The following is a 27,150-nucleotide window of genomic DNA, read 5'->3' as shown; positions in this document are numbered from 1 at the left end:
AACACCTCTGAAAATGGGAAGAAATTCAAGGTAAAACATGGATTGAAAAGGGGAAAAAAATTGTGTGACTTTGTACCTTCTTTCTAAGCATTTCTGTAGAACTAAGTTTTCAGTAATAAAAAGTAAGTACAGTGAAAAGAAAAAGCATTACTAGTTTGTCTGTTCTTGATTTATTTTACAGTTCTGACAGAATGGCTCCAAAAAAGCATGTGAATTTTTCTGTGAGGCATATTTTTTTAGTTTTATAAGAAGTGGCTAGTGGCCTTTATATCATCTATGCTACTTCAACTACTGGCCCCTCAGAACAGAGAGCTAAAGCCTGTATTCTGTTGTTGAGAAAACTCACCTTATGTGACCTCAGTTAGAAAGCACCCTTCACTACAGTCAAGCCAGTGGATCTACACTGATGTAAAACCCGAATAAAGAGAAGCAGATCCACTTGGCCTGGATTTTAAGTGCCATGTGCTTTTGAGGTCTTGTACGCTGCTGCTTTTCTAGCCTGAATGCAAAGTGGCATTCCCTTTTAAGTCTTGACACCTCCTTTGCTGTTAAATCCTAGAGACGTTAATTTTCACCCAGTGCCCTAAGTCATGTAGAATCAGAGCCTTTTTGCTTAGGAATTTGTGTGAATCTTGTAACAACGCCTTGTATTGACCTTACTTGAAAATTTCTGAACAATAACACAAAACCAGAACCCACTGTCTGCCTTAAATGTTCCCATTCCAGCCTATCCCATTTTAGAATAGATATAGAGCATTATTTCAGTGGTTCAGTCAGCTGCTTGATTCAATTCTTATAAAGATGTATGTGAGAAAGAGAGAGATCAAGAATTACAGAATTATTTGGGTTAAAAGTGGAAGAGAGCTGCTCCATCTATATCCACCAGGTGCCAGATTGTTTGCATTCATTTGAAAGAGCCGGTCAACATTTCTGATGCAAATATTGAGATCAGTACTGGTAATGTCAATTATTTTAAAACTAATGAGCAATCTTTTAATTTGTTTCTCTTGTTCTCACTGAATTTTCAGAGGAAAAACATACCCTGAAAGACCAGTGCATCCACAGAAGTGATATGTAATAGCCAGCTCTCTAGATATTTATGCTCTCTAATGCATGATTATGGTATTTCAGGAGCGGATGGTAACCCAGGTTTGCCAGGACCCAAAGGACATCCAGGACCACAAGGTCTCCCTGGTTTGATGGGATTGCCGGGAACACCAGGAATGCATGGATTCCCAGGGCTGCCAGGAAACCCTGGGCCAGGTGGCAGGCCTGGCTCTCAAGGACCTGATGGTGAGCAAGTATCCCTGCGCTGTGTCACTCCTCCTGCCAGTTCTCTGTGGCAGGGCAACTGTATGGTTTCCACAGCAGAAAATTAAGCTTGGGGTCGTGGCACATGCCATGCTTTAATTCCCAGCCAGGTAAATGACAGTAATAGTACAGATACTGATTGCAAATTGTGCTGGTATCACAGGTGGGAAGTAGGGGTGATGATGGTCCTCACTGGCAGAGCTGTTGCTTTTCCTTCTATAACCACCTACCAAGCCAGGTCAGAGATGCTGGTGGCAGACTGGGAGAAGGGAGCTACCAAATGGGAGTAGTCTTATGGAAAAGGGGCTTAATTCCTAAATTAAAGAGAAGGGGAAGGTCCTCTTGGGAGTGGGTATTGAACCAAGCTGGTAGGGAGACTGGCTTGCATTGATCAACAACTTTGTCTTTATAATAATTTCTGCAGTTCTTTGCTGAAAAAAAAAAATCCTAATTTACCCCCCTCAACACGAAGCTGATCAGATAGCAGTTTTCTCTCTTGAGCTGCCTTGTATAAAATCATCATATATGTCCAAATGCTTTTTAATCTCCCTGTTCACATGTTCACACGGCAGGACCACGTGGTGCTAGGGGAGAAGATGGTGAGCAAGGTTCTCCTGGCCCCGTGGGCCTGAAAGGTCTGTCCGGTGACAAAGGTGAAACAGGTCACCCAGGATTGCAAGGTATACGTGGTGTGATGGGTCCCCCTGGCATAAGTGGAATGGATGGCTTTCCAGGAGATAAAGGTGAGCTCTGGACTTTGAAAAAAAAGTAATGTTCCTTAAAGCTTATGTGATGAGATGAACAGGACATGTTCTCTGCTGGGCTACCTCAGTTTAAAACAGAAGAATTAGGGTCATATGCCTAATATATTCCAAAATCACTGTCTGCTTTCCCCTGTGTTGTGCTTGGCAAAATGATAGCTTGTGATGTGCAGCCCTATTTAGAAGGACAATGGCTGTTGTATTTCTCCTTTTAAAAAATATACAGTATTTACTCTTCTTTTAAAGCTGGCAGTTGTGTACTGAGCAATGCCAGACTTTTACCAGGATGCTAATCTTACATATAGAGAAGGTGAGATTCTCACTGGCCAGCCACAAAAATGCTATGTATAACGCAAGTTGTCCACATCACGCAGGGAGTTTCAACAGGATTCAACTCCACGTGAAGGCAAGTTAAACACAAAAGGAGGCTGCATGCCTAAAATGCATGTTGCAGTTTCATCAGTTGGAAAGACAGGACTTTTTTCCTAGGACAACTGTGGAGTACTGACCAGGTCTCATTTGAGAGGAATGAAGACCTATTTGTTAGCATGACCCTTGTAAAAGAGCATCCTCTTTCTTAGAAAAGAGGAGTATGGGAATTTTTGGTGGGAAAGGGCCAGTCCTAGACCCATGGTTTGTACCTCTGCATGTAGAAGAACAGGCTGGCTAAAAACCTTGCATGGAACTAGGTACCTTTCTCTAGCTTATCTGTAGAAGGAGGGTTGAAATGATCTTTCAGAAGAAGACAGTAAGTTCTGGTCATCTCCACAACATCTCCTCTTGGCCAGCTGAGGCAGTTCAGTGTACCCCTGCTCTTTACCTCTCAGAGAGCTTGGGTGTCTGATCTAGAGCTGCAGATTGTCCTAGGCATCAAGGCACCCAATAATAGGTAGTGCTGCACTGAATTTTTCATACTCATGCGTTGCTGGTTCACATTTACTTAGTATGCAGAAATCTGAGTGAGGTAACAGTTCTCTTCCCCTTCTTTCTTTAAAGGTTCAAGAGGTTCACCCGGCATTGATGGTTTCAAAGGCATGACAGGCCTAAAAGGAAGACCAGGCATCAGGGGAATCAAAGGAGAATTTGGCTCATTGGGTGCTCAGGGCGATAAAGGCTCGCAGGGTGCACGTGGCTTTAAAGGTATTTGCTTATGGGTGGTATCAGCGTGTTTGCTTTTCACATCTGGAGAACTATTTTACAAGGACACAAAGACAAAGACGACACATTTTTCACATGGTAAATTTAGCTCAGACATTCCTCCATCTATTTCACACATGGGCCTCTGGCTGAGAGGGATGGATTTTAGGCTCAGGGAAAGGTTGCTTCTTTGTGAATCTTTACGTGTTTAAGGTTGGAGACAGACATCTCATTATTCAGCTAGGCTCGGATAGTGGAGTGGCACCTGGGGGCATGTGCAGAACTCTACAGAGCCTTTTCCCAGGAAGCATAAGGTGTTTGGGGGAAAAGATTCACATTTTGCTCCAGTTGCACTGTAAAGGTACTGAAATATTCAGAAAACGAGACAATTAAGTAGCTAAAAGTCAGAAACATATCAGTTGATGGCATCATCAGTGAAATGAAAACTGTAACACAGTCCTCTTTTCTTTGCATACAATTATCTTTAAATACACACTTTACCACAAAGCCAAAAATGTTCTTTCTAGGGACCCTGAGATAGGTACTTAAGAAAAACCAGTCTGCAATTTAAAGGTTGCAAAACAGTGCTCCAGATGATAATTCAAGGGAGGTCTGAACAAAAGGCAAGTGTGAAAACAGCCCCTGCGAAGAAAAGTGCAAATATACTTTTTGGTGCAGTACAAGACAGTGCATGATCGTAAGAGACAAGTCTGGGTGGCTGGCCTATCTCTGCATCTCACAAAGAACTAGACACACAGTCTGTTTGGGTCCTTCAGGATATTATTTACTGATTTCACCAGTAGCCTTCAAATCAAGAAAAGGAACAAAATAACTGTTAGCAAATCCAAACACTTTCTTTCGCCCAAGGTTTTTTGACGGAGAGTTTCCCTTTCACTGGAACTGACCTACTTTTCTGTGCTTTCTCAGTGTGCTTTTTGGGTTTTTATAAACACATGATACCTAACTGATCTGCTGAGAGGTAAATTATCTATCACAGAGGAGTCGAGGTCTAGTACCCAGGATTGTATGTACAAAAGTTTAACTCAGTTTTCATGTTTTCCTATGCTTGACTGTTCTGCTGACACATATTGACACAGGTAACTTTTTATTCCAGTGGATTTTCCACAGCTTGTGCAAGATTATCTATTTATCCCTTATTGCTCAATTCACTCTTCCGTTCGCTTTTTCCAGCACAGTGCTGCTGACTAGCTTTTTGTAACATGGTTGGGTTTTTTACCCTTTAGGTGACCGTGGGGAACAAGGGCCCCCGGGAGAACCCCCAAAGCTCAAGCCCAGCATGATGATGGAAGTTAAAGGTGAAAAAGGAGATGTTGGAGAAAGAGGCACAAAAGGATTCTTTGGCTTAAAAGGTCAGTGGTCACAGCAAAACAGAACAAGCACATTCAGGACTATTGATCGGTGTCTTTTCTCAGTTACCATGTTAAATATTCCCTGCTCACTGTACCACTGCGCTGCAGCCCCCCCAGCAAAGTCTCTGGCAGCGAAAGCTGAGCTCCTGGCTGTGTTTCACAGAGCCACCCCCGAGGAAAGCTTTGCGGGGTTGTATCACGTGTGTGTGCTGCCTTTTTGTACTAGCTCATCATAGTGCCATGTTTTGAGACAGCCGCTAGCAGGAAGATTTCTTACACACAAGCAACTCCATATCGGCCTTCCCAGCTTTAATAGTTTAAGTCGTCTTTATTTATCTTCTTCCCTGTGTGCAGGTAGCAAGGGAATGCCAGGCATCCCCGGAAAGACAGGAACTCCAGGCTCCCCTGGGCATCCCAGCTACGTGGCTGGTGTGAAAGGGGACATTGGCTCAAAAGGGCTGACGGGTCTGAAAGGGTATCCTGGTCCAGCCGGCTCTCCTGGCATCAGAGGCTTCCCTGGCAGCACAGGAGGCAGGGTGAGTTTGTGCCTGTGAAGGAATAAGGGTGTCCTTGTGCTGGCGTTCAGCTTCTCTAGGGAGTGGCATTCACCCCTTGAAATTGTGCTGAACGGCTACAGTGCCAAGATAAAAATGCAATAAAAATTGAATAAATAGATTAAATATTTTTGCTTGATCCCTCCAATGTTCGTTAAGCAGAATCCTTCCTTTTCTCACTGGGAGACATCCAACTTCCATGCGCCAGCTCTTTGCCGGTGAGAACCCAGACAGTTCCTTCTAGGTCCTTGGTCCATTTGCAGTAGTTGTTGGTAAAAACTATTCTCAACGCTGGGCTTACTCTTCCCTTTCTCCCAGGACTGATGGTGCTACTGCCAAAAATTACTCAGTGTCACTCATCTAACAGTAAAAGAGTCTTAAGAATCTCAGCTCCTAGAGGGTAATTCAGCATGATTCACTTTGGCTGCAAAATAAGTTACATACATAGGAAAAAATGAAGTCTTACAAAAGGGCTGACAGTAGACTTACAGACATTATTTATTTAAGAGAGCCAAAAAACTGTGTTCCTTTCTCAGGTAGCTTTACCCTTAGGTTTCAGTAGGACTTTCTCCTCATGAAGGACTGCAGGACTCACTACCATATATGTGTAATAGGATGTTCTCAATTTCAAACTTAAGTCTTTGCAAACATAACTTGACCCTTGGTTTGCACTGGTTTGGTTTAACTGATTTCAGCCAAGTGACTAAATTATAAAGTACTACAGCAACTCAAAAATGGTAAATTTAATAGCCTTTTTTTCAGTATTTCCAAACTGTGATGCTTGGAACGTTGAATAAATCCTCATCCTCATTAACTGATCCCTGTTTTCAATCATATGATAGGGAGAAAAGGGTATTCCAGGAATTTCAGGCCATTTTGGTACTCCTGGCTCGCATGGTGAAATAGGTGAGTTTGTTCTCTTACCTGAGCGCTCTTTGTTTTCATTACCCATTAAATGCTCAACATTAAGTTCTGAAGAATCTTAGGGAATCTCCAGGCTTAAAAGAAACTTCAAACAGTTTTAGAGAATGATATTGCAAATGTGGGAGGCTGTGACAAGGTTAATACTGGTAATTTCATGCAACGTGTACTGCCCATGCAGAAATCTATCCATGGCAGGGAGGGCAGCTGTTCTAGAAACTTTGTGTTTTTCTTTCTTTAACTTATTCCTCTTTTTTTCTAGAAAGATAGTCATTACTGAATTTTGCCTCGGAAGTTGCAACTCCTTCAGAACAGGAAATACTGTTTACCTTAAAGCCTTATCGCTCATGTGTTCATTTTTGCTTGAAATAGGTGAGCGGGGAGATACTATAAACTTACCAGGAATGCCAGGCCTTAAAGGGGAACTTGGTGTGCCAGGCTTAACAGGTATTAATTTCACAGTTGCTCTGGATGTATTACTTTTCACATACTAAAGTCCACAGAGGAAAGGAGGGGAATCTTACCATGGGGTTTTGATGACAAAAGGAGCAATATCAGGCCATAATTATGGAAGATGGGATAGCAGAATCAGGTCAACTTTGGACTGGGTTGGTTAAGTAATGTATTACAACTGGAGCTATCCATGCATATGCAGCACACTTGAACATCGATGTCATATTCTACATAATTTGGGGAGTACTTTTAAAAAAAAAAAAACAGCATGCTGTAGACAACTTTTCATTCTCCTGGATTATGTGGCAAGACCAGTACCCACTCAGTAGCCAACTTCACATTATGCTTGTTAGCTTAGGGTCTTATAGAGATTATTAAAAGAATATACTGGTTTTGTGGTTTTCCAGGCACAAGAGGAGGCATAGGACAAAAAGGCGAAAGCGGTGATCCTGGTTTCCCTGGCATTGAAGGCCTCAAGGGCACACAGGGTGTCCCTGGCTCTGTGGGACAGGAAGGTAAAATATTCTTTCTTTATAAGGCTCCAAAGAATAAAACTGCTTGAGAAAGATAAAATCTCTTTTCACTCAAAAGGAAGTCATTAAGTTTTTTAATATGTTGATCAATCTGTCAGTTGGTAAAGCACAGTTAAAAGGATGTGGAACTTGTGGTAGAACTTACCAAGAGGAAATTTCAAAAGCCTAACTCTGCTTCATACCAGTTTTTCCTTTTTTATGGTGTCTCAGTGCTACAAGGTTGTGAGCTTTTCAATGCTCTTTTCTGCCATAAATGAAATCAATATCCCCCAGGACCCAGTTACAGAGCCTTTGAGCCAGGCTACAGTACAAGAGTACCGGGGAACCAAAGTCAGGTTTACTCTGGCTGGATCATAAACTCAGGGCTTAAGAACATGTCTTATTGCAGGAGGATCACGAAAATGCTCTTCTGGAACAGTTGCTCCACATTTCTCATATAATTATGGGGCTTAGGAACTCCAGCCAAGACTGGAGCAGTTTTGGCAGGTACCACACTGGGAAACACCCTTGTCCGATCGGCTTTCCAGTTGGAAGGGAAAAACAGATGCAGCAGAAGGGGAAACTGAGGTGCACATAAATGAACTTACTTATTGTAAGTGGCAGTAGAAATAAAATTATCATTTTAATAGGAGGAGCCCACTATATTTTTGAGGTTGTCAGAAACCTGAAATTTGTAATTAATTGTTCTGTTACACCTTGCCTCTCCTACCTTTTCTCTCTTTAATCTTCTTCCACCTGGATGAGCAGTGTGGCGTCATACAATGACATTACTGGGAGGAAGCTTTCATTTTGCTACCTTGGCGAATTAAGGTAGCACAAGTCAGTGGTTTTGGCTAAATCAGCTTTAAGGACACGCACGAGCAATGATGCATCATTGTCACCTAGGTTTGCCGGGACTGGTCGGCCCCCCAGGGCAGCAAGGAAGCCCCGGGACTCCTGGATTTCAAGGTGAAAAGGGAACTCGCGGCTGGGCTGGCTTACCAGGACAAGCAGGTACTCATAGAGCTTCAGCTATTCACTCGTTTCAATGTGAGCGCTTGCTACTGTTCCTTTGGGGTGAAGCAGAATAAAGGGGGCTTTTTTCAGTTCAGACTGGCAATTCCCTCTAATAAACATTCGTTCCTCATAAAGTTCAGGTGCATTAATGAAGACCAACGTGGTTGCTTTCTGATTTATGGATTCTGAAGGACAGGTGTCTACTGAGCTCACTTTAACTGCTGATGACCTCCCTCTCAACCAGGAAAGCAGTTTTCAGGAAATGTTTTAATTTTTCGTGACAGCTGGGAAGACAAAACCAAAAAATTATTCAAAATGCAGCAAAAGTAGTGATATACAGTATTAGAATTTTACAATCTGGCATTAGATAGCAAACATTATACTTGTCCTATATCATCATCAAAAACTGCAAACTGATCCAATGTCTGGTTTTTAGAATAAATGACTTATGGCTCGGACAGAATTCTGCTATCAAAATACAGGTGATAGTTTAAAATGAAGCTGTTTGTATCACGGGATTCAGAATCTCATTGGTTGCCCCCTAATTACTTAGTATATTAAGCAGATTTTTTTCTACAGCACAGCCAGAAATTGCCCTGCTTTTAGTAAGATTCATCTATATGAATGTGCATCAAATCTAAGCTGATAACGGTTATGAAGGCTGCCCTTATAGACAGGGAAGAGAGAGACAGACACTTATTTTTGTGAAGGTCCAATTGTCCCTCAGAACTCTGGCCATTGATTAGAGATACCTGTCTAGCTTTAACATCATGCTTAACACTTTGATACGAACAGGGACAAACAGATGGGATAAGCAGGTCTGAACAGATGGGATAAATTTTACCTGTAACAGCAGCAGCTATTAGACATTTTGTTAGGGTTTTGTTTGGGTTTTTTAATGACACAGAGTAAATTTCTCCTGAAGAGAGCTTCATTATAATCACATTTAGAGTGTACAATTATGCCATAATTATCTTGGTTTAAGGATTTTGGAGAACTATAAATGGTTATTAACAAAATTGTGGCAGCAAGACTGGAACTAATGGCATGCTACCAGACGGATCAGAGATATTTAAAAAAAAATCTCATAGTGAGTTTATTGCATAATAACAAAATTTGCCAATCACAAAACCATGGCATGGTGTGTTTCATAATAAGCTTATTGTAATGAATTAATTTGCATATAATACACAAAATTTTAATGCAGAGTGGTATTTACTCAAGCATTTGAATTTTTTGCCTAGGAATATGTACAGGTTCACAGAAACTGTTAAGATAATCATGAGTGTAATTTTAAAACAGGCTTGCCTGGCTTAAGAGGAATCGATGGACTGCATGGTTTACCAGGGACTAAGGGCTTACCAGGATCACCAGGTAAGTGAGACTCTTATCCTGCCTCTTCGCGGGCTCCACAGTTTGCTGGCTGCAAGTTTGATCGGTGACATCTTTGCAATGTGACTTTCCTAACTGTGTCATCCAAAGCCCAACGTGGAATTTGCCCCATTATTGTGGGCTCTGGCAAACAACTTCATACACTATGTGCTGCCACGCAGATGGATTAGAACACAACTTCAAATCCAAATTTCTTTCCTCTTATAAAGTTAAAGCCTCAAGGCCTTTTTTCCCATTATGAGCTATTCTTTCAATGAGCCTTTACAGATTCACACATTTAGTAAATCCACATGCTCCATACATGTACGTTAGCATGCTGATGCATTGTTACATGCGGAAATGTTTCAGCTTTCGTCTTAATTTTGAACAACTCCACGACAGGTACAGATGGCTACGGCTCTGCAGGTTTCCCGGGTGCAGTGGGTGACAAAGGGGAAGCGGGAGAGCCAAGCAGAGTGGAAGGCAGCCGAGGACCTCCGGGTCAGAAGGGAGACAGAGGTGTTCCAGGTTTGTATCCCGGAGAATGGGATCTACTTATTACTTGTTTCAGCTGTGGGTGTTACCGATGTCACAAAACACAGCATAGTGTACAGGAGAGCTGTACAGGAGAGCTCCCGATGTGGGGAAGGTCACTGTCTGGTGTTCGTGCTGCAGCTCAGCCAGCCCTTGCTCCAAAACAGCGATGTGTGCTGCCCAGCGCTGGACAAGCCAGCCCCTCCAAGACAGCCTGGGTCCTGCCCCATGGTAGCAGCATCTTGTAGCACCCACCAAGCTCAGCGCTGCAAATGCCAGAGGCTACTCTTAGCCATCAGCTCCCAAAATACTTCTAATGAGGCTCCAGGTATACAAACTATGGCTTTTATTTCTTTTTGTTCCAAGTCCATCAATGTTTACCTTTCTTCTGAAGCCTCACTGTCCATCAGTGTGTGATTGTCCCGCTGATCTTTCCTGGGCTCTATTCCCATGCACAGAGCTTTACTCCTGCCATCACCCCTCCTGCAATCAAACCCACCTCGTTGTAGCGGGCTGCACTTATCTCTGTATGGTTCCCACCAGTTATTCTTCCATCAGAGAGCCACCAGGCTGATGTTATGGATGAATCAACTAATTACAGAGGGTTTTAAAAAGTTTTCCAACATTTTGGCTCTAAAAGGATTAAGGACTGGCATATATAAAACCTTACTGCCTTTGCCAGCTTGATTCAATGGCTCATTCCTGTTCTTGTCTGTTACACTTTGTTGTTCCTAACACGCTGTGCCTTCTTAAACACCATTCAAAGATTTATTATCGAGCCCTGAAAGAAACAGCTATTATTTCACTTATTCATGTTTGTTTGTCAGAATTAAATATTAATTCTTTTTAAAATGAATAAACAAAAGGGGGTTTATGGCTTCCTAACAACTTGAACCTACTTAAAAGAATAAGCTGTCATTGGTGGGTGAGATTTTTGGCCATTTAACACTTTTCATCTATAGAGAACTTCTTGGATTCAAACTTTTTGTTTTAACAGATCCCTAAAAACCATGTCTGTGACCCCTGACTCCACAGGACACAGGAGAACAAAGCTGCTTTCTTATCTGCTTCAATACACCTAGGATATTTTGAGTACTTCCTATCTCAAAATAGTATTTTACCTGGCAGACTCAAGATGATTATCATTCCATACTGTGAGATGTAATTAGCTATCCAGAGAGCTTTGGCACAGAACTAGTATTCAGTTCTTTATAGAAAAACTTCCAGAACATGATCTGAAAAAAATAAAACAAAAATCAGTGGGAACTGCAGGTGCTTTCCATTTTGAAAATCCCATTCTTTATACTTAGTCTAAGGTGAGTCCTTGTAATTGCAACTGAGCATTTTCCTTGCAGTACTGATTATTTCTTCTCTTCCTTTCAGGAGTCCAAGGACCCTTTGGCATTCCTGGGCAGGAGGGATTTCCAGGGCCTCCTGGGATTTCAAATATATCAGGATATCCTGGTGATAAGGGCTCCCCAGGTCTAGATGGAGTGCCAGGTAATTCATGCCTTGTTCCCCACAGACAACAACAAAAGATTAAGTAGAAGGTTGTGCCCTCAGACAACAATAGGAGATTAAGTACTGGGTTAGCAACAGCAGGCATTGTTTTTTCAGTCTTGATTCAGTAAAATATCCCTATTAAATGCAACACTAAAGTGCATGAACAATTGTGGACAGAACTAATGATACATAAGATAGTAGGGACAGACCTCGTGAAAGCAAAAGACAATTCCTCCAGGTTGTCCTGATGGAAGAGTTTGATTTTCATGCAAATAACAGATTTAATCATCCTGAATTTTCTTAATAACTTTCAGAAGCATTATGCTAATTTAGTGCTTCAAAATCTGAGGTCTGTGTCAGACTTGCAAGTCTACAGAATATTTTCTTAATCATTTACAAAATTTTCCTATGTGAAATTGCCATGCAAACTAAGTTGCATTGGGAGGCATTAGCTCTTCGTCTCTCTAAAAGTCCACACTAGGAGTCTGCCTCTCTCACACAGGAAAGAGCCACCTCTCTGTCTCTCTGTATTTAGAGGCTGATACACCTGTTGCTTATTGGACTGCACAATCACTTCAAACTGTAGTGCCACTGCGAAGAGCTTGTAGCAGAAGTTGCAGGTGTCCCACTATCATGTTTATATGATGCATGGAAATTTTTATGTAAACTCGGCAAAATACTTACAACTGGCAAACTAGGTGAAAACCAACAAAATACCTGGGTTTCCAAGTGAAAAGAGAACCTTAGTTGGCCTAACTCTGCATACTGATTCCCCCTTGCCAGGCTGTCATTGGATTAAAAATAAAAACAGAAGAGAAGCAGTCAGGAGAGTGGGAACAGGAACACCATCTCCCAGCCAAAATGGTGGGACAGGCATGGCTTGCTCTTACTTTGCCACATGCACCTTGCATTCGTACCCACAGTGATCCAACTTCAACAGGCAGCACGAGAGATGCCCCACTCAAAACCCTCATTACTAAGTCCCTCTCTCCTCGGAAACAAGGTCCAAACGTCTTCTTAGGCAGCAGAGGTAGCTGAACAGAAACCTGCCAGGTTTAGCCTCAGGCAATACATAATTCTGGAAAAAGAAGCTGTTCCCGTAATTCCCAAGACAGCATGAAGTATTTATTAGTATCCAGGTGTTCAACTAAAGCACCAAGACACATGGAACAGTAAGTCCTTGGCTTATTTACCACCTGGCACCGCGTCAGGTACTTGCTGCTGTCTGATTTCTCTCTAGCTGCTTGGAGAATGCAGGATGAAGCAGGGAGGCACCCAGTGAAGTGGGGCATTTGCTTGGGCAGGGATAGCTCATCGAAGACTGTATCTCAGCAGGTACCCCACTTCTGCTGAAATCTTGCTTGAGATGACACCGTGCTTTGTGGGAGCTTCATGTTCTAATTCCTCTGCCACCACAGCACAAGGCTATGCCAGCCTGAGAGCAGGAGCAGGAGTGGTGAATAAGTCGGTTAGGGAGATAAACATTAGCTCCCCGCTTAAATTAAGGAAATAAAACCTGAGGGGTTACAATTAGATAGTACTGTTATTTTTCCCTGTGTCCAGGTCTTACATATAAACAGATTACAAGCTATATCTGCTCCTAACAGGCTATCCAGGACTACAGGGGCAGCCTGGAATACCAGCTCCACCAGGAAGCAAAGGAGAAAGTGGACAAACAGGTGTGAGTGGACCAATTGGCCCAAAAGGAAGCATAGGTGATCCTGGATCAGCAGGGAGACCTGGCGTTCCCGGGTACCCTGGACCAAAAGGTAAGGATGGGAACCGCTGATCTTGGCCGGGGGCAGGGGAAACCTCCTGTGCTACAGCAGCTTTGATAACATGACTTCTGCGCTCACTTGATCTGTGTTGAAATGCAGTAATGCCATTCTGTCATTTCGCATTAAAGGTCGCAAGGGTGAACAAGGTGTCATCGGCTTTATGGGCGCCATAGGATTTCCAGGTGATTTGGGACCCATCGGACCCAAGGGGGATAGAGGAGTAACTGGTGAGTAAGTGCAGTCAGATGCACGACTGCTTTCCAAACTACGTGTTTTGCAGCTCCACAGAGCCCGATTTAGCTGGCCCTGCTTTGAGCAGAAGGTTGGGCTAGATGTCCCTTCCAACCTGCATGACTCTGTGTGACCCCTAGCAAATTCCAGTGGAGAGGTGCCTGAATTTAACATGGGTAGTTAACCTTTTGCCTTTACAAATTTATTTTGTATGAGGTGCCAACTCCAAAATCAGAGCCGCTTCTGGGGTTTAAAAAAAAAAGAATAATTCCTGATACAAACTTATGCTGGAGAGTAGACATACTGGATATTTAGAAGTAGATAAAAATCCTTCATTCCATCTATACCATCGTGTATTTGTGTCTCCAGAAGCCCACCAAAAGATAGTGCTGCACCTCAGAGAGCTGTTGGCTATTTGGGGGGAACTTCCCAATTTCCTGTGTCCTAAGTGAGGGAGCAGCAGCATCATTCACTTCCTCCTGCTTATCTTTGTGCTCTCCAAGAGCAGACAACCCCCATACTTACACGCATTTCCCCAATATAATAAATATAGCTATACCCAAGGTGGTGAATTGCAGAGCATAGTCCCTCTCTCACATATGCAGCCAAGTAACAGAAACATATCCATGGATGGAAAGCACATTAAGGAAAATATAGGAGTTGGGTTTTTTAATCAAACTAACTCATCTTGCTTCCAATCACAGGCTTTCAGGGCCCTCCAGGCTCTCCTGGGCTGTCCCCTCTTCCTCCAAGGCTGGTTGCTGAGCCAGGTTCACCAGGTCCTCGTGGAAATATAGGACCTCAAGGAAGCCCAGGAGATACGGGACTTCAGGGTCCACCAGGCGATCCAGGTAGGAATCTCACACTCAGGGTGAAAGCTCAGTTCCCCTTAGCAGAGTGAAACCACCAGAGCACTGCTTTGGCTCTCTTCTACTTTGAATTCTGTAAGTCAGAAAGGAGAGTTAAATTTTGGCCTTTCAAAGCCAGGCTTGGCTTTCCTCCTCCTCCTAGGATTCAGAACATAAGCAAAACAGGAGAAAACTGACAACACTGACACAGCCAAAGCAACACAGATATGGATCTCACTTAAATCAAGGCTGAGCGTCTTTGGTGGAAATGTGCACATCCTTGTGGACATGCTTTCAGCCCAGGGACTGTAGTGTTAGTGATGCATGGACCCGATGTGGTGCACCTCCTGCTACAAGCCTCATCAGAGATGCGTGGTGGTAGCAAGAGTGAAAGATGAAGGTTGTGGGGCTCATGTAGTCTTCATCCCAGCAACATTTTCCAAAGAAGTCAGTGCTCTTTGCCTGAGCAAGAACTATAAAATCTTGCCTGTAGTATAAATTGTAAACCTAGCAGATAGGACCAAACATATGCAAGTAGAGCACACGTTAACAAAGCAGGCAGCATGTTGATATCTCTGCAGTCACTGTACTTATAACCGTTGTTGGTGCAAGGTTTCAGAGGCTCACCTGGAGAGCCAGGACTCCAGGGCAGGGGTGGCATTCCAGCTCCTCCTGGCTCCAGAGGTGAACAAGGAGCAACAGGGTTTCAGGGTCCGGTGGGATTTGAAGGTAAGAGATGTTGCATGCACTTCTTCCCTCTTTCCCATTTCACTGTCATAAATTGTTCTGTACTTACTACATCACCGGATGGGGAGGAGGGGAGAGAAAGTGTCTGTCTTCACAGCTTCCTCGTAACTAACTCTTAACAGAGTTAGCTTAAAGCAATATTTTCAGAATAAGTTTTGGTAGATGTCAGTCCACTCATGTGAGTGAGCTTGTTTTGACCTGACTCTGTTTTTATATTGGTTTTCTCTTAAGTATTTCAGCCTAGTGTCTTACTAACAGTTACATTCATGGAAATGAATGGTTGGGTAGGTGATGTTTGGATAGATGGTGTTTAAGGGAAGGTATTTGTAAAAGAAATACCTGTGTCCTTATCCAATCAAAGAGAACGATTACTACCTTAATTAGCTAAGTACACAGAGAAAAGGTATTTTTAGAGCATAGTTTTAGCAGTAGGAAGCAAATGCAAGCAATTAAAAACCCATTGGTTAATCTTGGACTAAGAAAATGTTTTAAATGAAAAATATGCTCATCTGTATTGTACGAAGTATGCCCAAATTTATCAGAACTTTATATGGGCCTTTCCCTGGCACTAATAGTGAAATACATCACCTTAGAAACCAGGGAGCTTGATCCGGCACCAATCTACTTCAAAAGCAACTGCTGTAATCCTAGAACTACATCTCTTTCAACAGTAATTTACCATAAGAAGCATTATGCAGTTTTGTTCATCAGCAGCTTAACTGGAATACTTCTTTGCTGTGAGGGTGACAGAGCTGCCCAGAGAGGTTGTGGAGTCTCCTTCTCTGGAGATATTCAAAACCCGCCTGGACACGATCCTGTGCAACCTGCTCTGGGTGATCCTGCTCTAGCAGGGGGGTTGGACTAGATGATCTCCAGAGGTCCCTTCCAACCCCTGCCCTTCTGTGATTCTGTGAATATCAGCCAGCGTCAGAGCATTTGTGAGAGCACAAACTAAGTTGTGTTATTTCTTTTCCCCCCTCTCCTAAGGTCAGCCAGGCCGCCCCGGTAGCCCCGGGCTGCCAGGCATGCCGGGTCGCAGCGTTAGCATGGGCTACCTGCTGGTGAAGCACAGCCAGTCCGATCAAGAGCCAATGTGCCCAGTTGGCATGAACAAACTCTGGAGCGGATACAGCCTGCTGTACTTCGAAGGACAAGAGAAAGCACACAACCAGGATCTAGGTACATGCAGATACTGCTGGTGGCAGACTTAATTCCATCTCTCTGGCTGAAAAGAACAAAAGAAAAATAAGTAAATAGAGAAAGCTGGGCCTTAGCAAACAGGCTTAGGAAACAGCAAAATGAGAAGATAAAAACTGTATGTCTGCATACAGTGCCCCTGAGAGAGCTCCTGCAAGTCATTAGCGTTGTTCAAGGGGACCTCTAAAAAAAAAAAAAAAGGAGCAGGAAACTGAAAACATGCATTGTCTTCTGGAAAATGGTTGCCATAATTTCTTTTGTTTTTCTCCTTTTTTAACAGGGCTGGCCGGCTCATGTTTGGCTCGTTTTAGTACTATGCCATTCCTCTACTGTAACCCTGGGGATATTTGCTATTATGCAAATCGAAATGATAAATCCTACTGGCTCTCAACTACAGCACCTCTTCCAATGATGCCTGTGGCAGAAGAAGACATTAGGCCATATATCAGTCGCTGCTCAGTTTGTGAGGCCCCAGCTGTGGCAATTGCTGTCCATAGCCAAGAAGCTTCTATTCCTCACTGCCCTGAAGGCTGGCGCAGTTTGTGGATCGGATATTCCTTCCTTATGGTATTTGTTCTCCAGTGTCACATTTTGTGTGGCACTGGGTTTTATGTTTGAGTCTTAGATACTAGGAAGGCTGCTCTGGTTTTGATCCAGCAACACCAAAATCATGCATTGTACTGGGGAACCAGGGAACTACAAAACTAGTTTCTAGAAAGCAGAAGAGAAGAAACACAATTTCTGTGGATTGCAGAGAAAATTGCCTCTTGTCAGACCAGCATCTGGAGTCCTTACTTTATGTACAAAATAGTGCTTTGGAGCAGAACACAGGGATGGCTGTGGATTAGGAAATAAAATTGCAGTGAGGTGCGACAGTAGCCTACAAAGCATTTTCACAGCTAAAGATTGAAAGTTACTTATATGCATCACCAGTGAGAAGCTGATCTAGAGGAAAAAAGCCAAAGCTTTTCCCCTTCTTTTGGAAACTCAAAATCATTGATGGTTGGTAGAAGCCAAAGTCTTTCACCTAGACTGGAAAGAGAGACAGCCTCCTGTTGTTTTTAAAAACGATCTTCAATGTTGGATCTCTAATGGCAACAGGAGCTGAGCTTTATATCCCATTCCTTACAGGATCTCTTAGATCTTGTGATCTGATAATTAGGAAATGGGATGTTATGGAAAAGCTTAGTGTTAGGTGTGCAGTGGAAGACCTACCAGAGGGCCTGACCTGCTTTTCTTGCAAGACTGTACAGAGGGATCATGTACACACTGGAGGGTTTAACATGGCAAAGAGCAGCTAGAACGTGCTAGTGAATGATCTGACAGATGCTCATTTTTCTGACTTGCTTCATGTACACAAGAGTCAAAACCTGCCACAGTATGCCAGTGTTGTTAACTCATTAAAGACTGGACTGAATGCTGAAGTAAACAAGGTTGGGAAAAAAATAAGATTTCTCTGGCAGAAAAACATCACAGAACAATAGTCAATCTTACCCACAAACTATTTGTTTGTCAAAAGTCAAAAGCTGCAATTTTTCAGAAAATGAGGTACAAGGAAATCTGATATTTTTCATTTAGTTACAGAAAAAAAAATGCTTTGAGAAAAGGCAGGTCAAATTTTTGACCAGCCCTATGTTTGACCTTTCTTTTGCTTCTATAAAAGGCCCTGATACCAATCTCATAGTTACTTCCCAAGAATGCCAAGGATTAATTAAATGTTTGCAAAGCCCTGTGTAAACACTGAGCATTGTTAAGAGCAAAGTTGTCACCTTAGCAAGAACTTTTTGCCAGGACAAAGTCTGCCAGCACCAAGGAACACGCAGTGAGAAGAGTTCACATTTTCCCAACTAGCGTTCAGAACAAATGAAGTGTTTGGAGTATGCATTTTTGCTTCTTAGGCAACTATGGAAGAGGTACAGCACACATGTGGTTATCTCATAGTACATATTGATTTACTTCCTTGGCTTAAACTTGTCACCTCCTTCCCCTCGGTAAGGCACAGTCATGAAGGGAGTCATCATGGACTCCTGCCCAAACAGCCTCTGAAGTCAGTAAGAGTTCACGTAGCGAGGGCACTCCACTATCATGCATCCTGTAGAGCTTTCCAGAAGGATAAAAGGCCATGGCCAGTAAAAGAAGAGATACTATTGGCATTGAGTTGGTCGCAGGGATGCCGGTGGTCGTCCTGAGGTTGTCAAGCGGGTCTGCTCCCAAGCCAGGGTTTAAATAGCACGTGCAGTTTTTACTAACTGCTTTCCAGCTCTAGCTGCAAAGGCCTCAGAGCTGTAATAGTTCATGCTGCTTCTTACCAACTTCGTTCTCGTTGAGGGATGCTAGAACAGTTTTGCTCCTAAACTTCTTAGCTTAGCGAACGTTGCAAATTTGTAAGACACCTGGTGAGCTGCAGCTTTAGGGTTTGGGGGCTTTATTGCTTAGTTTGGGTTTTTTTTATAAAAACAACTATCCTCAGCAACACGTAACACCAGACGAAGATCAGAGTCCTTTACTCTGTTAAAAGGTGGCCGCTTCTGTTACTCATTTATACGAACACAGTGGGCCTCTCGCAGCACAAACCAAGCCAGTTACAGCTTACACTTCTATAGTATGCTGTTTATTAATAAACACAGGCAGGCAAGCAGATTAGACACGCCCAGATTTCTCCCTACATTTACAAAACTATTTAGCAACTTTATTTTCCAGCTGCTTTCTTTTATATTGCAAATTCCTTCAGTTTTAACAGAAAATTAAACAGCTTCACTTAAAAATGCAGCTATACAACTCTTAAAGGGACAGAGGAAACATCTGTTTTGTTAGCAATGCCTTCAACAGAAGAAAAGTAACATTCAGTTCGTTACCACAATATGTGTCAAAGGTAGCAGTTGAGTGGTGTGAAGATGCATGATTTTGGAGTAAGTCGCTGTCAAAGAATAGAGGGAACTAGTTATTTGTATAGAAGCTAATTTTGCTTCCACAGTGCTCCTTGTGTGCGATACAGAGTAAGGCAGACTTTGTAACTGGGGAAAGTTAAGTTAGATATGTGGTGGAAACAACTTCTTGGTGAGGGTAATCAAGGAGAGGAACAGGTTGCCTAGAGAGTCTGTGGAAGCTCCATCCTTCAAGGTATTAACAACTCAACAGTGCCCTGGAGCAACTGAGGGACAACGCTGGAGTTGGCCCTGCTTTGAGCCAGGGACTGGCTCCAGTGACCTCCAGTCAGCCCTTCCCACCTAGATGATTCTCCAATTCTAAGACTTCCAACAGTGAAAAATCTTAACTATAGAAAAGATGTTTGTCAGAAGAGTTTAAAGTGGCATCAACATATGAGCTGGCTCCTTTGTATAGCTAAAGCATAGCCAAACCCTTAAGCCTTACATAGTTGCAGGATTAGCCGACTCTCTGCTCCGGAGCTAAGAATTAGGAGCAATTCTAGTGTTTTTTCTCTTTTCCCACGTGTAAGTTTTTGACAGCATTGCCTGAGGTTGTACTCTGAACGCTGCCCTCCTTGTCTCATTTAGCACACTGCTGCTGGTGATGAAGGTGGAGGACAGTCGCTGGTTTCTCCTGGGAGCTGTCTGGAAGATTTCAGAGCAACTCCTTTCATCGAATGCAACGGCGCACGTGGAACCTGTCACTACTTTGCAAATAAATACAGCTTCTGGCTCACTACGGTCGACCAGTCCTTCCAAAGCAAGCCCTCAGCAGATACGCTCAAGGCAGGACTCATCCGAAGCCATATCAGCAGATGTCAAGTCTGTATGAAAAATTTATAGAATCTTTCACAGTATAAGGAACCTGCTTTTCATGTAGTTCTTATACAGTGAAACCTTCCATGATAGCTAGACATTTGAATAAATCATGTTGGTGCTTTTTTAACTTATTACCTCAAAAGCTGAATGGAAAATTAATTTTTAAAAGTGTCTGTAAAAGCAAATTAAGTGTAACACAAATTAAGTCTAACAGATCTAGTGTTGTGTTCTCCTACTATACAGTATATATACATTTTTTGCTAGTCTAACATTATATCATTTGCCAAATGATATACTCTCAGCTTTGAAACACCAAAAAAACAACCTTCAATAATAAATGGTTACCTTGGTCAGATACTCACTACATTTACTTTAAGAGAATATATGTATCTTTTCTATTTACTGTATTTGTCACAACAGTAAACACTTAACAGCTGCAGTTCCCTAAATTAACACAGGGTGATCAAAGTGTTAAACGCTTGCAAAATACTGAAAACACACTCTGGAAAGCCCAGAGTCCAGCACTGAAACCTAACTTTGATTTTAGTATTTTATGTTTGGGCATTTCAAAAACACCCAAAACATTCATCTTTTTATTGTACTTGGTTTTTTTTTTTCAAGCCTCACCATGCTTCAGCACTTAACCACTGGCAATAGCAGAAGAGCCCACAGGCCTCCCAAAAATAGTGACCACAAAATGCAACTCTTCCTGTTTTGATTAGGAGACTATGTGACGAAGATCAGCATTTTATGTGACAAGCTTGATGGGTTTTTTTTCCTAGACGTACCCCAGGCCAAAGGATCATTACAAAGGTCTCTTGCTCCACAATGTTGTGGACATTCTTCTGTGTCGCACCACGCACACAGCAGCAGTACCGAGTAGTTTAGCAGTTTTTGCATTGCAGCTTTTCCCCTCTGAAACCAAGCCACTCATCACAATCAGATTTTAACCCCGTGCTGTTGGAGCAGTCGCACGTAGGGTAGGTTTTACAGGAGTGTGTATTGCTCGGTGCCACCTGACCTCCACAGAACTTCTAGACCTGGCAGTTGTCAGTCTGAAGGCATGGCGTCCTGGACACATGGCAATGGGATGACCACCGTCCCAACTTGCACACAGCCATCCTTGCAAAAGCAAAGGGAAAGGAAGCAAGGCATTTATTTGGCACCATCTTTTCCCAGAGAGAACCAGGTTACTGCATGCCAGGCTTGATCAATGGCCAGAATGGCTAGCTCTTTCCTTCCACAGAAAGAAGCAATTTAGCCCAAAGTTTGTTTGTCAGCACAGACAAAGGGTGGGGGGGTGGAAGGATCAGCTGCAAATTTCCTGTTTGCATAGTCAGATTATACACCTGAATGCTTAAAACTGAAATAAAAGAGACTTTTATAGCAATGGCAGTTGATTTTTTAACACTTCACCTCACTCCTGCTTCAGGTGCTTCTTGGCTTTTGTAATTACATTCCATTCTCACTGTATCATAAATAAAACCTGTTTTTTTCTACACCTCTAATTGTTGATGATTTCCAGTTAGTAAACAGTGTTTTTCTATACAATGCATATGGACTGGTCTGTTGAATTACTGTGTTTGCACCTGAGGAATTAGAAAAGCACTACCACAAAGCTCCTTCCACTGAACTTCAAACTCTTCAACCAGGAATACGGTTGTTAATCTCATGGCACTTAAAAAGACACAAGAGGGATGCTGCATTTCTAAACTTGTTTGTTTAAGCTGAACTACTGAAAAAGTATTTCATCTATTGTTGGGAAGAACAATTTAAGCTAATAAATTGCAATGTTGCAGATTAAAGAAATGTATTATTCATGCTCTACAATGTTCAGGAAACCAACATTATCCAAACTTGACAAGTGTTACCTCCACAAAAAATATAAAGTATAAGTTAATTTAAAGTTCTTGGCTAACACACTAACCTAGATTTGTTGTACATATTATTAGATATATACATAAACAGAGAAAGTACCTGAGTTTGAAATGAGCTCTCTGGCCATGCTGTAGCTCTGAAAGAGAGCCCCCAAACAAACTAATCACACCGGTAATTGTTTCATCTAAATAAAATACTTAAAATTGAAAACATTGCAGTCAACACGAGCAAAATCTATTCCACGTTTGCCAGTTCTTTTAAGTTAGACATGACAGTAACAAAGACCCAAGAACTGGCAATTTACCTCTTCTAGGTGTTGCTAGACATCAGTGGTCATGGGGTGATCACACGGTTATCACTTGTGATCTTTTCAGCACACGCTTCCGGCAACACAGCACATTCAGTGTTTAAAGAGAATTCAAGTGGAGGTTATTCAAATCTGTAAAAACCAATTATGTCAACAACAACAGCAAACTGTTTGGATTTTCACGGCTAATACATTGCCTAATCCATAGGCAGCTTTTTTTTTTTTCCCCATGTAAAACTTTACCAGATAGGTCTTTCTCTGACTCATAAGCTGCTCTTAACAAGTTTGTTCGGCACGGTATGGGCATAGCATTGAGTTGAATGCACAGGCACGATGCAGGAAAAATAAACCACAAAACCCCACAAGGTGCCAAGCAGACTTGAACTTCTGTACTTTGTTTGTGTACATCATGTGCTTCAGGTCGGTGTACTCATATCTGTGTTTGTCCAAAGCTTGTGCAATCGCTGTTTGAGAAGGGGCGGGAGCTCGCACGTGCAGACACGTGGAATACTTGGAAGCAGCCAGAGGATTTCACGTGGTGAGCTGACCTGCAGCACAGCATGGATGGGAACTGACTTACTCAAACTGCCTCTGAGCTGCAAGTTTACGTCCTCGCCTATGAGGACAGGCTTGAGGGAGTTGGGGTTGTTCAGCCTGGAGAAGAGAAGGCTCCAGGGAGACCTTATAGCAACCTTTCAGTGTATAAAGGGGGCTTATAAGCAAGATGGAGAGACCTTTTACAAAGGCCTGAAGTGACAGGACAGGGCAGCAGCTTTAAACTGAAGGACAGTAGGTTTACATTAGATACAAGGAAGAAATTCTTCACTGTGAGGGTGGTGAGGCGCTGGCACAGGTTGCCCAGAGAAGCTGTGGATGCCCCCTCCCTGGAAGCGTTCAAGGCCAGGTTGGATGGGGCTTTGGGCAACCTGGTCTAGTGGAGGGTGTCCCTGCCCATGGCAGGGGGGTTGGAACTAGATGATCTTTGAGGTCCCTTCCAACCCAAACCATTCTATGATTCTATGATCCCAGCACCCACTCCCATGAAGTTAAAACATTTTTATACAGCAAAGATTCAGCTACAACAAAAGCAGTCTTTTTACTGAAATATAGTACCCCAGCCTAGAATGTAAAAACCACAAGTGTTTTGCCTGATTTTGACCAAGTCAAATCTTTTGCTTCAAAGCGTGCTGTTTCTTCCCACACTTTCCTCTTTGAGAACACCCTGAAGTGTAACATATTGCTGAGCCTGGAGAAGGTAAACGAGATTGTATTCCCTTCTGTAGGTCATAGTGCATCAGTATATCAGCACAGATACAATGAAGTTAACACAGGGAGGTCAGTTGACACCAATTATTTCCTCAAATGTATTGACAAGATGGGCTGAGTTTGTTCACATCCTACATGACCAGGCTTGTTCAGGCTGCTGGAAACAGAAAATCAGCCAGTGGTAAGTAGCAAACACGCCGCCACAACAGAAGGTATCAGGCTACTGCCAGAAGAGAGGCTGAGGGGTCACTGCTGATGTGCTGAAGGCACCCCAGCGCAGTCAGCAACAGCCGCCATCACTGCATGGGGGCCAGCGCATCCCCAGGGATGGCTACCCGTGCCACCGAGGGCGAGCAGGGGCCCGGCCGCACAGCCCTTAGGGACCAGGCAAACACCAGTGCAAGACATACTGGACGAGGGGAACAAGTGATATCCCTGCACCCCATGACCCACGAGCAGAGAAGTAAAACCAGGCAGTGATGCTTCCCACTGCAACATGGGCAAGGGCGTAACTCAGCCAAAGCAGCAGCTCTGCCTGCCCCACAGGCACCAAAGCGGTTCAGGCTCCTTTCGTGGCCCCCACAAGACTCAGCCTTGTTGGGGTTGTCAGGGGCCAATGGCAACCTCGATCTCACACTACCAGCACCTGTGAGGGGCAGGAAGCAGGATGGGACCTTCCCACCCAGCCCAGTGCAGATCCTCACCCGCTCGCCCTACCATCCCTCCGGCCCTCCCTCTCCCTCGGCTCACAGCCTGGCCCAGCCATCGCCTCAGGCACAGGCAGGCCAGTAGTAGCTCACATTCACCCAGCATGGCCAAAAGTAACATCTCTCATTTCTCTGTTCAAACACTTCACGTAATCCAGACAAACATAACGTGGAGAGAGAGGGGGGAAATAAATACTTGTAAAACAAGGTTCCCCTCCCAGGCAAGGCAGGCGGAGCACATGGGTCCCAACTTTCACCCCCCATCACTGGTCCTGGCAGGGAGGGGTTCCACCTGGCTCCAGCAGCACCGCCATGACCGGCCCAGCTCCAGGCCACACACTGAGGCTATTAACAGGGAAAATAACCTCATGGCAATGGAGGAAAACACCCGCTGCAGCCGGCGGGGTGCAGAAGAGCTGGCATCGAACAGGTGCCCGGCCCAGCCACTGTTAATGTGGGTCCTAGCGCTGGCCCAGCCTACAGCTGCTAAGCCAGAAGTAGTACGCTGCCAGGTTGGGGGGCTGTTAAGAGAGTGAGAATTCAAACATGTCTGCATCAGCGCGGTTCCTGTGCTGCAAGCCCCTACCCCTGCTCCTCCCCGTCAATAAGCCAAGCTGAATTTTCCCAGTAAAATTAGGGAAGGAGGGCCACACACAAAAAAAAGCTTTTAGTAGTGCTGGAATATCAGGATGCACCTGCAGAAGCAATAGGGAAATTAATGAATTCATATTAGGACGCTCAATAAGCACAAGAGCAGGCCACCATATTGTATTGCTCCTCTATGCTGTTTAAAAAAAACCCTCCACACAGCACCACTAAGCAGAAAAAAAAAAAAAAATCTGTGCAATTTCAGTGTTGAGGGGTTGAACTGTGCTCTCTAGTAATGCTTGCAGACATGAAGGATTGCTTGCAGACATGCATAGGCACTGCTGGAGCAGATAGGCTATCAGTACTGGGCTGTAAAAATGGAGCTCAGCTACAGCACAGTTTAAATTACTAGTAAAATAAGTAAAAAAAACCTCCAGAAACCTTCAAGTTTTGCTTAAAGGCACACTGTGACTTCAGAAAGTAGTAAAGAAATGGGGCTAGCACGTACATTGAGCAATCCAGATCTCCTGACCTCTTATCACTAGCTCCAGTGGATTACGCAGCCTCTCAGGTTCTGCTGTGCAACCCCACAATCTCTCACAGGCTGGCACAGTGACAACCCATCATAACTGAGACGTTTCCCAAGGAACAATAGCCAGCGACACTAAAAAGTCACGAACATCGTGCCAGACAAGTGTAGCCCTAAGGGCAAAAGCGCAGCATGCAAGACTGGTTCCTGTGTCATCTCTTTCAGTGAAAACACCCAAAGTTGGAGCTTTCGGAAATAATTCCTTAAGATCTCACATGAATCAAATGCTGGTGCAACTGAATTGCAAGTATTTATATGTCAAGAAGCATTAGATGTTAAATTTACAAAAATATTTTTCCTGCCCTGTACCTTCCAGGTGTACATCTCCCAAAAGGCTGACCTTGCAACCAGTGTGTGCAGCAGGTTCAGCTGTCAGCAGATGCAGCAGAGGCAGCGGTGGACCTCTCACAGATGCGTTGGCAGATCGCTTTGGTCACGAACAAGACTGAGGTGGTAGCCAGTTCGTCTCTTCCCAGTCCTGAGGGAAAACTAGATATTGGCCCTAGAATTTTGTTACTAGCTAGGAGGTTTTTAGCTGTATACAGTTTTAAATACCAGAGAGCAGGTGCAGTTAAGTCTCTGACAGATTGGCAGGTGTTAAACTGCAAAGCCCTAACAAATCCGAAAGATCGCAGCCCTTAGTACAGCCTGTTGCAATAGGACAAGGGGTAACGGTTTTAAACTAAAAGAGGGTAGATGCAGACTAGATGTAACAAAGAAATTTTTTATGATGAGGGTGGTAAAACACTGGAACAGGCTGCCCAGAGAGGTGGTAGATGCCGCATCCCTGGGAACATTCAAGGTCAGGTCAGACGGGGCTCTGAGCAACCTGATCTAGTTGAAGATGTCCCTGCCCATTGCAGGGGGGGGTGAAGTAGATGACCTTTAAAGGTCTCTTCTAACCCAAACCGTTCTATGACTAAATGTACATAGGTTTTCTCTCAAGCCATTCTTCCCCACCACACATGTACTGTGCATAAACTTGAAAGTAGAAAATAAAGCTACTACTCTGCAGCAAGTTGCTCGAGAGGACATACTTTGGGAAAAAATATTTTAAATATGTTTAGTAATAATTTAATTCATTATTACTTTAGGAATTGTCCCCCTGTGTACTAAACAACTATGCTTTGTGTGGGACAGGGAAAGACAATGACAAAGTGTAAGACCAACCAATTCTTTAGTTCTGAAAAATTATGCCAGAAGCATCCATAGGAAGATGAAGGAGTCCCCACACAGCAACTTGCACAACTGGAAACATCTTCGGAGGTTGTGAGTTTTGGGAGGGTTGGTAGTAGTCGTTTGTTGATTTGCGGGGGGGAGGGATGCAGAGGCGGGGAGGGATGCAGAGGCAGGGGGTCAAGAAGAGTATTTTGGGTTTGGTTTTTAAACTAGCAGTTTTTCACTCTGGTTCCAGTGTCTCAGTGTGAGCTCCTCGGTCACTCCATGCATTCTTTGTAGCAGAGATGGTTGGGAAACTCTAGGAGCAATATTGAGTATTACCCTCTCCTTTTTACTGCAGTCAGGAGAGAAACCACATACCTCATTAGCGCTCCTTCGTGCACCTTTTGACTCCACAAAAGGCAGTTTTTCTTCCCTTCCTCCTGCATTAGCCAGTTTCACATCAGAAAATGTCACTTCCCTCCAGGTTGATGGTAATGTCATGCGTAGCTGCTAAAAAAATATCAAAGCTGCAGCTTTGCCTGGGCACAACTAAGGAGGAGTTGGAAGGGAGACAGAACACAGGTATTCAACACCGTGGTATCCTATAAGCACCATAAAGAGGTCTGTACAAAATGCAGACAAAATAGAAAACTGCTTCCTTCC

The 27,150-nt window shown here is 43.5% G+C and overlaps 1 protein-coding gene across 4 annotated transcripts in view; it reads left to right on the top strand.

Moving 5' to 3' along the window:
• The window catches only part of COL4A2 (collagen type IV alpha 2 chain), a 185,211-nt gene extending 163,719 nt beyond the window's left edge, over positions 1-21,492 (top strand). For all 4 annotated transcript variants that reach the window (XM_075740268.1, XM_075740258.1, XM_075740275.1 and 1 more), the window contains 19 exons: positions 1,132-1,293; positions 1,884-2,054; positions 3,069-3,212; positions 4,454-4,579; positions 4,934-5,115; positions 5,976-6,039; positions 6,427-6,501; positions 6,915-7,022; positions 7,926-8,033; positions 9,339-9,410; positions 9,810-9,935; positions 11,325-11,441; positions 13,052-13,213; positions 13,351-13,449; positions 14,158-14,304; positions 14,914-15,030; positions 16,036-16,227; positions 16,526-16,812; positions 19,761-21,492. In XM_075740268.1, the coding sequence (XP_075596383.1) occupies positions 1,132-1,293; positions 1,884-2,054; positions 3,069-3,212; positions 4,454-4,579; positions 4,934-5,115; positions 5,976-6,039; positions 6,427-6,501; positions 6,915-7,022; positions 7,926-8,033; positions 9,339-9,410; positions 9,810-9,935; positions 11,325-11,441; positions 13,052-13,213; positions 13,351-13,449; positions 14,158-14,304; positions 14,914-15,030; positions 16,036-16,227; positions 16,526-16,812; positions 19,761-20,015 (2,714 nt within the window). In that variant the 3' untranslated portion in view covers positions 20,016-21,492. The remainder of the gene's footprint in view (positions 1-1,131; positions 1,294-1,883; positions 2,055-3,068; positions 3,213-4,453; positions 4,580-4,933; positions 5,116-5,975; positions 6,040-6,426; positions 6,502-6,914; positions 7,023-7,925; positions 8,034-9,338; positions 9,411-9,809; positions 9,936-11,324; positions 11,442-13,051; positions 13,214-13,350; positions 13,450-14,157; positions 14,305-14,913; positions 15,031-16,035; positions 16,228-16,525; positions 16,813-19,760) is intronic.
• The last annotated feature ends 5,658 nt before the right edge of the window (positions 21,493-27,150 follow it).

This window comes from Balearica regulorum, chromosome 1, assembly GCF_011004875.1.
Source record: "Balearica regulorum gibbericeps isolate bBalReg1 chromosome 1, bBalReg1.pri, whole genome shotgun sequence".
In the NCBI taxonomy this organism is placed as follows: domain Eukaryota; kingdom Metazoa; phylum Chordata; class Aves; order Gruiformes; family Gruidae; genus Balearica; species Balearica regulorum.
Note: the sequence above shows the minus strand (reverse complement) of the source record. Positions and strands in the feature narration are given on the sequence as shown.